At 42.8% G+C, this 14572-nt stretch overlaps 1 protein-coding gene across 5 annotated transcripts; it reads right to left on the bottom strand.

The window, feature by feature from the left end:
- Window positions 1-732: 732 nt before the first annotated feature.
- Window positions 733-14467, bottom strand: ZBTB33 (zinc finger and BTB domain containing 33). Of its 5 annotated transcripts, none has more exons than XM_061598486.1 (3): window positions 13939-14467; window positions 12763-12844; window positions 733-6433 (listed from the first exon to the last, which is right to left on the bottom strand). In XM_061598486.1, the coding sequence occupies exon 3, from the start codon at window positions 6429-6431 to the stop codon at window positions 4404-4406; it is 2028 nt and encodes a 675-aa protein (XP_061454470.1). In that variant the 5' UTR covers window positions 6432-6433; window positions 12763-12844; window positions 13939-14467; the 3' UTR covers window positions 733-4403. The 5 variants fall into 5 exon arrangements, with proteins under 5 accessions (XP_061454470.1, XP_061454471.1, XP_061454468.1 ...); XM_061598487.1 differs by lacking the exons at window positions 12763-12844; window positions 13939-14467 and adding exons at window positions 7653-7807; window positions 11121-11643; XM_061598484.1 differs by lacking the exon at window positions 12763-12844 and having other exon boundaries at window positions 13939-14466.
- Between the last annotated feature and the right edge of the window lie 105 nt (window positions 14468-14572).

The following is a 14572-nucleotide window of genomic DNA, read 5'->3' on the forward strand; positions in this document are numbered from 1 at the left end:
TGTTTTCACACCAGCTAGCAAAGAAGGGGGCCACAGCCTGGTAGCACACATGCTTTGCATTCAGGTCCCAGGTTCAATTGCAATTTTTAAAAGATCAGTTAGCAGGAGCTAGAGCTGCTGCAGTCGCTAGATGATACTGTCCTAAATGGACAAATGTGTCACGTGGCAGCAGCCATTCCATCAGGCTACAGCAAAGCCATTCCATCGTCTTTGCTGAGAAAAGAGTTCCATTTGACTTCTCTCCCGAACTGTTTTAATCCCAGCTGGTCACTGTAATTCCTATTTATCTTTTAAGAACTGTGCCTGTTTGCTCCCCTGCCCCAGCTCCCTTACATTTTCTAGATTGCTGCCAGAGACTGTCTTGTTTTTACTGACTGTATGTAAGCTGCTGTAGGTAACTTTTTGGCTAAATGCCAGGGTTAATGTGCTTTAAATAGATATTTTTTAAGACAACAGCAAACCCAATTCGATGTGAAGACCTAATGCAAAGATGAGCTGAAACAAGGTTTCTACCTTGGGTACAGAGGCCTGTAAAGTTCCTCTTCAAGGTAGTCGCCTCTGTCCACCAGTTCATGCATGGGAGGCATGCACATCTACAAAGGAATCTGTTTTTTCAAAACTGGGCAACAGAAAATCTCTCCATAAGCATCTTGGAAGTGAATCCCAATACCAACAACAGAATAAACTGTTTGCACATTGGTAGAATTAATAGCTTTTATTTTTTGCCATACAAAGCTCTAAAGAACTAAAGGTCAAGTATTGGTTAATGAAAAGCAAAACACAATTCCCAAAAGGTATGTTAAGGAAAAAGCTGTACAAGTTATATACATTACAGTACTGTATTGATTTTTTTTAAAAAAGTAAAAGCTCAGTAGAAACCAGTGTGGAATAAACCACTGCCCTCCTTTTTTAAAATAAGCTTTATGCTTCCGTAGGAAATAAATATGCAATGTACTGAGTTTTTTTTTTTTACTGTTAAAACCATATACTGGAATGTTGTGATATGAATTATCAAAAGAAACCATAAAGGAGTACTTGCACTCCCCCCACCCCTCACAATACCATTTACTTGGAACTAAGGGCTATTTGTATACATTATACATAAGGTGGTGGTAGAATTCAGGACTGTACCACATCAGACTGCAGATAGGTAGGGCATCATGCAGTAAACTAGCATGAAGAGGGATATGCTAAACTTTTCTCCCTGGTGCACTAGCCTGCCATGTGCAAGAAAGCTTTTTAGGTGGGTGAAGCATTCAAAAATATGGATATAGACCAAAGCGATACTTCCATAAATGTGGCACCTTTTCCTGGGTAATGCATAAGATGGGCGCAGCAAAACACACTTGGAACAAGTTGATCCAAAATCAAGGGCACTTACTTCGAAGCAGGACATGTTTGGAATAGTGTCAAGACGCCATTACTACAGTTATTTTAACCTTGGGTGGAAATTCACCATGGGATTTCCTGTTAATATCTAGCTCTTTTTGTACAAACGCATTTTTAGGTTACAGCAATATACTTAAAATGCTTTCTTCCCAAAGCCAATATCTTTAATATTTACAGAAAGATGACTAGTGAGAGTAGAAACTAAAGTTTGTTTTTTAAAAAAGCCCTATAAAAAGCAACAGCCAGATGCTTAATATAAAAACAAGATGGTGTTATTTAAAAAGCTAAGATAGAGAAAGGGTCAAACATATTTCCAACCCTATAAATACTGGAAGCGGAGGATTTCAAAAATATAAACACATTTTACATGAACGTTACAACTTTGGATACTGAAACTTTCTTCCTAGGAACAGCTAGGAACCTGAGATGCATGCAAGTATGAGTCTTCTAGTAAAAACACACAGCTTTGAACCCTAGGCTTCCAGTTTTCTTTTACACTTAATTAAAAAAGAAAAAAAGACACCTTCAATAGGCACTGATTTGGGGTTGCAGCCAACATTAATCATAATCAAGAGTAGATCCACTAAAATGAAGACATTATTAAGGTTGCAATCCAATACGTTTACTCAGAAGTAAGTTTCATTGGATTCAATGGGACTTACTCCCAGGTAAGTGTTTGCTGGACTGCAGCCTAACTTAGGTTCATTAATTTCAAATGGTCTTCTAGAATTTAGCTGGATAGAATCCTTTTAAGTTTTAAAAGTTTCAACAGAATGCTATTTTCTGGAAGTGTAGCATGTTTAACTCCAGATTTAACATCTGCAATAGCCGTTTAGGGAACATTTGTCCCTTCAGATGCTGCTGAACTAAATCTACCAACCCCAGCAAGCATGGCCAATGGCCAAGAATGATGGGAGTTGTAGTTCAGCAACATCTAGAGGGCCTACAGTACCTGTGCTACCAAAACCTACCATTCTAATGAGTGGCAGATAATTTTGCTTTGCGTAAAGTAGCTTCTTTTGCTAAGAGCCACTATTTTTTTCTTTAACAGAGGTCTTGCTAGCTCATAAAATGTCAGTGAAACTTAAACACTAACGTGTGCCTCCTCTACCTGATGTCACACACTTCAACTAGTGATTTTAAAAAAAACACCACTAATTTAAATATGAAGTGCCAATTTAAGACATGATTTACAAAACTATTTTTAAAAAATCCACTCATCAGCAACAGTATTCTCAATCTAGAGAACTGAGAAGTTGCATTTTATACCTACACACAAAAAAACCTTTCCCTCATTACTACAAACATTGATTTCCAACACCCTTTTTATCATAGCTTGTTACTTTTCAATTATTTGTGCTACAACAGAACTTGACTTTCTGGCCAGAAAAGCCAAAGTTTTTAAATTGAAGGACTAAAATTAAGGTCCAGGAATGACTGCTTTGAAAATGAAATGTTTATTTTTCAAAACTTGAAAAAAAAAACCCTATAGAGATGGAAAGAAGATATTTTAATGGCATACCACTGATTACTAGCTAGTTCTATTAATCACAATCCTTTTCTGTCTTCTATAACGTCCCCCCCCTTGACCCCACATTATAATTTACAAGAATTCTAGACATTACTCAACGTAAAACAATAGACTACATGACTGCTGACCAGTTACTCAGGACAAACATTTTTTTGCTCAGATTGAACTTTTACTATGACCAAAGCACACCAAAAAAGGGTGTACCATTTTGCAAGGAAAAACAGGCACTATGAAAAAAACAGGCCTGACACACGTGTGCCACAGAAACTCCATGAAGACGTTAAGATGTGCAATTATTTTTCCAAGGAGTTTGATCAGCACAACAAATCCTTACCAGATCTCCTACCCAAGCAGCACTTTGACTTTATTTCAGAGTGACTAATTAGGTTCTCAAAAAACTAAATTAATTATGGAGGAAATACATCCAATGAAGTGTAGCTTTGGAATCAGCTTCTGCACCCTTCAGCAAAAACAAACCACCATATAAAATTATACTTGTTACAACTTTTTCCCCACAATGAGTTAAATGGAAAACAGCAACTTAATCCAAACCATCAGCATGATTTCAGGAGAAGGAGGGTCTAACATGATTTTTAGATATTGGGGGGAAAATCATGGGCAGACTTGCTCTTCTACAATGTCACTTGACATTTTTGTTGACAGAGCAATGTCAAACAACAAAACACAATGGCCCAGCCGTTGGATCATTTTAATGTCCAAATAAAAATAAAACTTGTTCAGTTTCTATCAGACAGAGAGTATCTTTTCTCCCCTAAGATGGCAAGCTTACATTTTGAGTATTTTTTTGTGAAGCAGAATTGCTATTTTGGAGCAGAAGAATGGAATCAGGATGCCACTTAGAACATAGCTTGATTTATGGAGAAGATGATTGGACCCTCACAGCACTATGCTTTCCTGTAAGTTAAAGGACTGCCTTGGTTTCTACTATAAAGAAAGACAACTAAGCTATACCCAGAAAACAATCCTGACTGCCCTTCTGTAGTCTCAAATAATAAAATAATTTCAGCTTTAAAGTGCTAATATGAAAGAAAAGGTTACTTAATAAGTGGTTCAAGGGGCAAGAAATATTCCCATTATTCTACAAGTCATTGGGGACTTTTCTTATTACTGTAAAGGAACCATACCTTTCTAAACTAGAACCTTTCCAGATTTCGATCCATGCCAATGAACCAAACACATTTAACACCTACCTTCCCAAATGCCTTTTCCTATCTTCAAGTAAAAGTTTTTGTTTTTCCTGACCAATTTTCTTTCACAAGATCTCCCAAAGCTTATAAGCATTCTAGTCTTAAAATACTACCTTTGTTGGCTAGGCATAACACACTGACTTGTTATATTACATGAGATGTCCTACAACTTTTTTAAGCAGCCCATTTAAACAAAAAGAGTTTTACTTTTTGCTTTTATATATATATATATATATATATCTATATATAAAGAAATGTTCCCATCAGAGGGAATTTCAGTAAGATTCTGGTATCACAAACTCAAATTCAGTACTGCCATCTGACGGGTTTTGTTTAAAAAGTGATTCACTTCCCTGTGGAACGAAGATATCATCCCAGGTCATTGGCTTTGCTGAAGAGTTAGGAGCTGGTTCTTGAGAGCCATCTTTTCCAGGACCAACTGGATAAACGAGAGCATTGTCATTTACCATAGGTATATTGCTGGAACTACCTGAAATATATGCATAATTTCTGATCTGCAGAGACCTACAAGGATGCAAACGATACAGCTTGGACTCGCCAGAAGGATCCTGGCTGTGAACAGACCTTATGTGTGTAGCCATGACCTGATAGTTGATAAAACACTGACCACATGCCAAGCACTGGTACCTTCGCTCTCCAGTGTGGTGTATTTCATGCTTGGTGCGGTATTCTGCAAGAGGGAAAACCTTCTCACAATAGCGACATGGATACTTCTTCTCCCAAGAATGAACATTAAAGTGTCTCCGCAAACTTGTAAGACAAACGTAGGACCTCCTGCACACAATGCAGATATAATAGACTTTGCCATCCATTATGAGCTCATAGTGATCGTCGTGCTTTACTTTCAGACGCTTCCTGTTAGCAGGATCATCCCCCGATGTTCTGGGCACATCATCCAGCCGCACTTCTCCGTCAGCCTCATCTTTCACGGGAATGACAATATCATAGGTATCTTCACCAATGTTTGCATAAACCTTACAACCTGTCGATAAGCCTTCTATCTCAGTGGCTGTATCTAAAGTGATGGTCTTCTGGCCTTCCGTTACATGCTTTGGTGCAACACCCGGCGGAGCATCTTTGTTGCTTCCGGAAAGAACGTCTGACATTTTTATTTTGAACTCTGCGGGTTGGGAAGCTGGTTCTTGCGGAAAGCTAGCCGCTTGCTTCTTCTGTACTCCTGTGCTGTCTGTTGCAGCAGCTGGTTTGGGGGTGGTGGGCTGTTGGACCAAAGAGCTGCTGCTTGCAGACCCTGGGCTGGATGAACCAAGGATGTCGTCATCATCTTCCACATCCTCCTCCTCCTCCTCCTCTTCATCAATGGCATTGGTTTCCATGTCAGTTAAGGAATCGTTATTAGATGGCTGCTGATTCTCTTCGGGGATAGGAGATACCTCTATTTCATGCGATGAACCAACATCTGGCGAGGCACCGATTTGTGATGGATTTAACATAAGGACATTTGGAGGTGCAGCTTTTGGAGCAGAGGGGGCAAGTGGTTCAGCAGGTACTTGGTTTTCGGTTGGATTTGACTGAGCAGTGCACGACTCGAGTCTCGGAGCCGCCACTACAGCTGACTGAGGAGGGGAGCTAGTGCTGCTACTGTTTGTTTGGTCGGGGACCCCCACAGGGCAAGGCTGGCTCTGTGTTACCACTTTAGTCTCCAGAGGACAGTCGTTTGGAGGCACAAGCTCTGAGCAGAAAATGACATCATCGTCATCATCAGAATCGCTAATGGTGATCTTTGTGGCATCGCACTCCTCCCCATACAATGAGAAGGATTCTGTTACAACAGGCTTCCCAGCAATTAGATTTTGACTTCCAGCTTGCGCTGGAGGCTTCTGAGCTTCAAGGCCATTTGTTTCAGAATTGGGCCGTTCTGAAGTGCCAGCCTTGACGCCTCCAGACATATTTTTCACCTGCTGCAGAGGAGCGCCCAGATCAGCGAGGAATTTAACTCCCAGCAATTGCCCCGATTTAATTAACTCATCAAGCAAGTCTGATCTCACTCTGACTATTTTGGAGCTGTAAATGTAATTGAGGATTTCTGCAAAAATCTCTGCTCTTATAAAGCTTAGCTCAACCACTTGATCCGCAACTGAGAAGAGCTGGTGAAAGTAAGTGCTGGAAGCTGAAAGGACATTTCTGTGGGCTCGAAATTTCCGGTCCTCCACAATGACGGTAACATCACAAAAGAGCCCATGGCCACGCTGTTCATCCAAAGCCTTTAACAGCATACCAGAGTACTGGTTGTCTGTTGCAGTAATTAGCTTTCTGGTCTCCATTCCTACAATGAGAAAGAAGCATGTTCATATGTGTCTACTCTAGAAAGGCAGCTTATATTCATTCTCCCAAGTATCATCTTCAATGTTCAGTAACAGCATCTTTAACCAAAATGAAAACTTTCAAGGTGGAGTATTAATGAATTAGTTTGAGGTTATCTTGCTCAGAAAATGTGTATTGACAGACAACTCTACATAATTCCTAAAAACTGAGGATATATTAAGAATGTTGACTGCCATGAATTTCCTTAACCAGGGTTACAATCCTCAACTGCTTATTTGAGAAAGAAGTCTCCCTAAAATTAACAGACCTTGTTTTCACATAATGCCCTTAAGGCCACATAGGGAAAAATTATCCTAGTCTGATTGTTAGAACAAAGACTAGGGACAGTTCCAGATACTATCAGGTATAAAAAACTGTTTTTTAAAATCTGTGAATGATAAATATGAGAACTACACTGACTAATTTATGGATGTTCCAAACCAAATAGCATTTTCCCCAAATAAAGCCACAACATTACAGCCTTTTGGTTGACAGAAAAACACTTTTGAAAAATATCAAAACAAACCCTTTCAATGGCAACACTTTCCCTAGAACTATCTTGCAGAAAAATTAGAAATGTTTACAAAGGTCAGGTGCCAAACATCTATGCAAATCTCATTCATCAACAGGAATGATAATAGCATACCAGTCTCTTTGAGGATGAATGTGTGTTTTACTCCCCTGATTAAGAGGAAAAATAAGAATATGTTTAAAGACTGCTATAATTAAATCAGACTTGTTTATATGTTTAACCTTGTTATGAAATGTTATTCAGTTAAGAAAGAGTTAATAGAATGCTAGGAGGTGTGGATGATGTAAGGCTGACAGGTGTGAGGGGTGTGAGAGAGTTTCAAGTAAATTTTGAAAGTGAAAAGCAGCTGGTTTTGACAGAGTTAGACAGGGAATTGACGGAGGATATAGGATTCGGGATTGTGGAGTGAACACCTAGGTAGAGGGGCTGAGGTGTTGAGGGAGGTTTTTATTGTAGTTAGAGGGGTAGGATAGATAGGTAGAGTAGGGACAACAACATCTTAACCAATGATCAACATTTAACATCTTGTAAATTATAAAGTAAGTTTGTCTTAAAAATCCTGCATGTCAGCTTGGTCATGTGTGCTACCAAATCAGAGTCCCATTCTATATCTATACCAATTATACTGACAGTCTACACCAGTGGTCACCTTTCAGGAGAAAAGGTGGTGGGGCTGACGCTTGGGGGTTCAGAGGGCATATCTGACCCAGGCTGAAGCAGACTTTCCGGGAGGACTTCCTGATCCGTGTGGGAAATCAGGAGGTGGAATCCCAGAGACATACACGAACGTCATAAATGCCACATCTAAAGCAAAGAGAATGCAAGGAGGCATTTAAGTAGCGAAACACAAGGGAGAGCTATTTCATTACATGCATAAGATAAGTGAGGCTGCCGGAGCGAACAAGTCACTACGATCCTGTGCCTTTAAGAACAGGGTGAAAGGAACATTTTAACAGATACATCTTTCCCATAACTGCAGCACTAGGGTAAGATAAGCTGCAGCTGTTATAATCCTCCCTTCCGGGCAACTCTTAAAGACATAGCCTATTCCCTATTACAACCTTAGAGCAAAGAGACAATGCTGTATATTAGAATGACAGAAGTAGGGACAGCTCCTGTGTGAAAGAGGGACACACATTAGAAATGCAATGCTTGTAGATGCTGCAGATAGAGAAGACACCTTGATTAGCCAGTGCAGGCATGATGAGGCATATCCCTGGAAGGGTTTGCTTTAATTAAAAAAAAACTATCTAAGGGGACTGCAGACTGGATTTGTGGCAGGGGAGCATGTGAGAGCCTAAAGCCTGGGAAAGACACACTTTAAAGCCTAAGTCTATCTCAACCACGGCCACTACTGTCACCACATGTGAAAAGAGCTCTCTCGCCCCTCGCTACAGTTATGAAAGAGATAACCAGTCTGTAGTTGCTGTTGCCTGCCAAGGGAGGGGTGGAACTGAGCTTCTGAGACTCTCCCAGCAGATTGAGGGCCTATGGCATCTGGGAATCAAGCTAGCTTGGACTGTTCCCTATCGCTCCCACCCAAACCCACCCCTCCATGTCAAGGTTGCATAGTACCCAACGCTAGCCCGATTATTTTGGCAACCAAAGCAGAAAATCCCACAAGCCCTTCTCTACCACAATGGCAGTAAAAAAGAAAAAAAAAGACATACCATCATAATAATAAATCAAAGAACTAACACCGAAATCCAACTGCCTCACTCTGCCGAATAATGGGTGGGCCAGGCCTGAGTGGTGGTACTCGTCATCTGCTGGGAGGTGGGCTTCCGAGCTCCTAAAACCAAAGCCGGCTTAGCCTAAAGAAGCCCACTTACCACCACCCCCTTGACAGAACTATCAGGAGGCAACCAGTCTACAGGACACTGATGGTGTTCTCAGTTTGCATTGTCTGGATTGTGTATTTGCTTGATTGAACTGGGGGTGGGTGGGTTGAAGAGATAGGCGCAACAGCAAAAGGGGTGCTATAGATGAGGTTGAGCTCCTTTTTAGAAAAGAAACCAAGAGGAGCATCAGCTGAGGTTTTAATGTGGCTCTGGAGACTTTTAAAAGTATTGAAATTTGCCTGGTTTCCTGTAAGCTGGGGGAGGGAGACGGAGATGGCAATCTAACTGAAAACTGATGAGAAGCTTTGCACAGAGATTAAGAAGCCAAGAAAAAGGACACTAGAGGGAGTATGGGTTGTCACTTTTGTTTTACAGGCCCTGCTCGGATGCTTTGAAAAGGAGCCTGGCAGAGAGGACTGGTTCAGATGCAAGGATCCTGATCTAATAATCTCATTTTAGAAACAAGCTGTATTCTGCATGCCCCCTCCTCACTCTTCCCCTTTCCCACATGTCCAGCTTTGACAAAGACACTTAGCCACTGAAGCTCTTCCCACTGGTTGTTTCATTGCAGCCCATTAAACTTCAGCTACTCAGCTGTTGTGAAAAGGCCTTGGAACAGAGCCTGTAAACAAAGTGGCAACTCCAGGTGTGAAACATACAGAACTGTCATATAGGCATCATTTTGTCAAACTGGAACAACAAGTTTCTATGGGAAAAGAGCCGAACAGGAAAGCAGAAAATGTTGAGAAATCTTTGCTTGCTTCTGACATGTCCCCTATGCGTCATGCTCAATGCTGCTCATTTTCCCCCTGGGATCAGAGATTTGTTGGTGGTGTGGGGGGAGTATCAAGCCGATTTTGATTTATGCATGTCTGAAACACAAGTCTGAGGGAACCATGGCAAGCAACAACACGAATGAGAACTATTAACCTGGAACGTGTCATGCTGTAAAAGCATTGCAAAACATGGAAGAGTATCGTTTCAGGTGTCAACACTGATATATATGTATTAGAAGTGTGGAGAAATGGAAGCAGCGTGAAGGTGTTGTTTGTCAGGTCAAGGAGGAGAGAAGCAAGGAGACTAGATAGCGGGTGGAACAAAGACTCCCAGAGAGAGAGAAAAAAGGAAAAGGTGTGAGGGAGGAAGGCAATGACATTTGGGGAGGGATACAGTGAGGCTAGGTGGGAGAAATACAGTAATTCACGGATGAAGGAGGGGGAGGAGAAGCGGCAGTTATGGGGGGGAGAGAGAGGCACTTAAAAAGAGGAAAAAAGCAATGCACACAAAGAAGGGGAGAAGCAAATGAAAGCAACCTCAGGAGGGAGAAAGGAGGTCATGGCAGGCAGACTGGCTCCACCTAAACTCCGCATTGCCACTGTTTTTTATTATTTATTTATTTATTTAATAAATGTATTAGTCACCCATCTGGCTGGTTATCCAGCCACTCTGGAAGACGTACAACATAAAAACATACAATTTATATTAAAGCATTAAAAACATTTAAAAAATCTGAAACAATGATAATAAAACCTAACCCACCCCAAAAGCCTGCCTGAAGAGCCAGGTCTTCAAGGCCCGGCGGAAGCTCATCATATTATTATTAATTACATCTACTGGCCACATTTCTGCGCTCAAGGGCCTCAAAGCAACCCTAAAAACAAAACTACAGAGACGTGAAACTCAAGATTCAGAACAGCAATAAAGAAAAACGAAACACCCTCCACCGACAAGATATATATCTTTAAAAGGAACACAAGCCGGGTGGGCTCTCCAGACTCTTGTCACCCCCCCCCCAAAGATGCCAAGAATTGAACTGGGTCCTTCTCCTCGTCGCTATTTTATTCCCGCCTTGCAGAAGAAGCGACAGCATGTGCTTGCCCACTGAGAGAGGGCAAGAATCCGAGTTGGGGGGGGCACCGGACCGGCTGCCCCATAAGTGGGTGATGGGGAAAAGAATAAGTGGGAAGGGGGTCATCCCGGGGGGGGGGGAGAAAAGAGGAAGAAGCTCCCAGGACATCCCAACGGGTTGCCTCTCCTCCTCCGGGGCGAATTCTGAAAGCCGCTCCTCCGTGGGTGGGGCTGCCCGTGACGCCCTCCCCCATTACACTGGGGAGGCGGCGCGCAAGATGGGAACCGGCTACACAAAGGGTGGACCGCCGCCGCCACTGCCGCCTTCTTTCTTGCCGGCCTGCCGCGCTCGCCCGGCGCCTCACCTCCTCCTCCCTCGGAAGTGATGGGGGTAGGGATACGGGGGGGGGGAAAGACGGGCCCGTTACCTCCGCCGCGCTTCTTCCGCCGAGGTCCCCCACCCGGACACACGCGAGCTCGCTGCCGCCGCCGCCTCCCTCCAGTGACCCGCACGGCCGCCAGGGAGCGCTGTTTTTGCCGGCTTGCCGCAGCCCAGCAGCGCTTCCTCCTCCCTTTCCCTGTTCAGCAGTCAGGACCCGCCGCGCGCACACACGATGTTCGGCAGCTTTCGGCGAGGTTCGGTGCCTCGTGCCAAGCGCGCTCGGCAGCGTTCGGGGGCGTCCGGAGGATGGGGGGAAACCGTAAGAAGAGCTCGGCATCCGTCGGAAGGCTCCGGCAGCAGAAAGGAAACCTGAAGACGCTTCGGTGGCTTTCGGCTTTTGGAGAGTTCGTGGGTGATTGCATTCTGGCGGCTCCATTTTTTTCTTTTTCTTTTTTAATGGAAAGGCTCGGCAAGGGCGGGGCAGGTCCGAGAGAGCCGCCCACGTGGATGAGAGGCATCAAAGCACTGCAAGCTCTTAAGCCACGTGTGCCCAGGACCCGGGAAAAGCCTTACCTGATAGTCAGCTCCCTTGCCTAGAATTGGACTTACTTAACAGTACAAAAATGCATAGGATTGCACTGCTCGACTTGGGAGCAGTCTCCCTGAAGCTTACTCCCGAGTAAGCAGGCATTGAAACCGAGACACAAATCATCAGTCAGCAGCACCTCTCCTCTCAAAGCTCACACATTCTAAATAAGTATTAACATTTAAATAATCGCCCTTTTTTTCCTATACAGATTTACATTTCTGCTGTTATAGGGTTGCATGAGCGCTGGTTCCTATCAGACTACCTACTTACAAATGCAGGTGCCACTTCAGTCTAGAGCCGTCCCACTAAACTATAGGAGTATTCAGGAGACAAAGCAAGTTGCTGAAATATCCTTGGAGGTCAGAAGTTATTGCAGAGAACTGCTGATCCACTAAATGTAACTGGGCATGCCTTACTTTAAGAAGCTTGCAGTGTATCAGCCTTAGGCAACAATGCCAGCTTGGTCAAAACACCAATTCACACGTAAAATATTTCTGCCCTTTTAAAAAAGCAGCTAATCACAGGGGGGGGGGGGAGTACTGACTAAGTCTAGGACCACTTGAAATGCTAGTGCTCTGGTTTGTGTTCTAACAAAGATAGAAACCTCCAGCCTCAGTCAATGTTGCCTAGCAGGCAAGTTTGCCCCTTGCTTGACTATAGCTTTGATTGGTGGAAATTCTGTTGGTGAAACTGACTGCATACATCTTCAGGCAGAAAAAGTGAAGCCAATCCACAAACCCATGAGCAGTGAAAGTGAATTAACCCTGCAAGCCATTTGCTTATCATTTCAGATTAAGCTACAAGTCCAAACATATCAAAAAAAAGTTGATTCGCTGACAAGAAAAACACATTGTTTAAAAAAAGGCCCCAAGCAGAGGCCTTTCTAAACAAGTCTTATCTGCTGCTGTTTAATCTCCTATTGTTATGCAATGGTGCCAATGATCTATTCACCTGAAATGGCTGCAATTGATGGCATTGCTAATGTACTTTCTCTTTTTGCTGTTAGCATAGTTCTGCAGTTCATACATTGCTTTCTCAGTGGAACTACAAGTGTTTTCTGCTAAAAGCGCAACTGGTGAGCAGTCCTTGGACGCCTTACCTGCTAGGAAGTTAAGTGTGGACCTAGGGTCAGACTGCTGGTATGAAGAGCAGCGGAGGTAGTAAGGGGATGGGGAAGTTCTCTGGTGGAAAGAAAGGTAGAGTTGAGAGAATGTTTATGTATTCACATCCACATCCTTTTTTACTAGGGTGTTTGCTAGTTTCCATTCCGCAGACAGAAAAAATTGTGAGAAGAGCCTGTTTTTCCAGTCTCTTGTAATCCCATTACTACTTGATATTAACTGAACTGTAACAAGTTGTTCTACCTGATATACCTCAAACCAGAAAGTGCTTACATCATGAATATTATCCCTATAAGACAGGCTTCAAATGAAGTTGCTTTCAGTTGCCTAAGGTGTTATTTCATCTCACACAAAATTGGAGGGGGGTAGTTTTATATGCACTATAATTTCTCTAGCTAAAAGTTTATACCCTCAGTCTTAAACTCATAACAAGGAACATCACTGCAAACTACTTCCTAATTAGTTTATGTTTGGAGTGTAAAACGAGTACTTATGTAGGTGCCCAGCAATGGTCCCTAGTAAGGTACAGGATCCAACCCATCTTTGGGGAGGTTATCAACAAGTTGCGATCCCTTTATTTTAAGGCAGTTTAGAAATCACATCCCACAACTTTAAAAGGTGCAAGCCAGCTACTTATCCTGCACATAAGAATGGTATCAGAACAATGAATATCACAGTACTGTTTCCTTATGTGTTTTGTGGATCTCAGAGGCTTAACTCTGAAAATAATATTACCACTCCATCTAATGTGGAGAAATAAACGCTTTTACAAATACATGGATTTTTTTTAGTTGGTGGAGAAACCCTGGTTTAGTAGGAGTGATATAACTGTAATTGAGATGGTTCTTAAACGCTAAAAGAATTGATTTTTATTCTTGTTTTGCTGCCCAGAGTCACAAAACATAACGGGAAGCCCTTCAGTCTGAACGTTCGTAGCCCTTTAGAACCAAACTTTGAGGCGGGATATCTGAACTCCATAGAAAAGAAAGGCGCACCGGATTCCTGCGAAGGCCCGCTTCGTTTTTCCTTTGATCCAAAGGGACTAAATCAAAGTGCCCCTCGTGACCCTCTTCCCCCGTCTTTTTCAATTACCTGAGCGGCTCCTTAGCCGCCTCCACAAGACGCAGCGAACGGGAAGGGAACGCTGCTCTTACCTGGAGTTTTGCCTCCCGCCTCGGTCATGGCGCCAGGCTCCATCGTCTCTTAGGGGCTGCAGCCCATCCAAGCACAAAGGAACCGCCTCTAGGAACCATTCGGACCCGTCTTGTAGCATCACGAGCGACGTTTTGTGTTGCGCCCGGAAATAGAGATTGATTATAGAGAGCAAAAAGAAACCTATCTAAAATATCTAACCCATAAAGATTATAAACTGTATCAGTCCCGCAGAGACTAAAAACTGTATAAAGTCTTCTTTTTTAAACCATATAAATAGGGAAAGCAGTCTTATGTCCATGGGTATGACATCAACGCTTGCAGGAGAACTTTGACAACAGGATCGGAAGTGAGAGAGGTGGAAAGGCAAACATTTCTCTTTTTGCATTTTCATCCTCCTCATAATAAGCGACAGGCTGCACCCTTAATGACACTATAGTAATACTTCCGTTTATCCATTTGATATGTTGGGGGCACCGAGTGCCCTGAAAGAAGGGCGTCATAGAGATTTGGAGGTAAAGCGGCTCCCCATTCGATTTTATATTTCCTGCCCAAAATACGGTGGTGCCCAAATGGGCACAGGAAGTGAAGGCTGTGTGTGACTCTTCTTTTTCTTCCTATCTCTATGGGGTATAT

The sequence above is a fragment of the Rhineura floridana genome, chromosome 16 (assembly GCF_030035675.1).
Source record: "Rhineura floridana isolate rRhiFlo1 chromosome 16, rRhiFlo1.hap2, whole genome shotgun sequence".
Classification (NCBI taxonomy): Eukaryota; Metazoa; Chordata; class Lepidosauria; order Squamata; family Rhineuridae; genus Rhineura; species Rhineura floridana.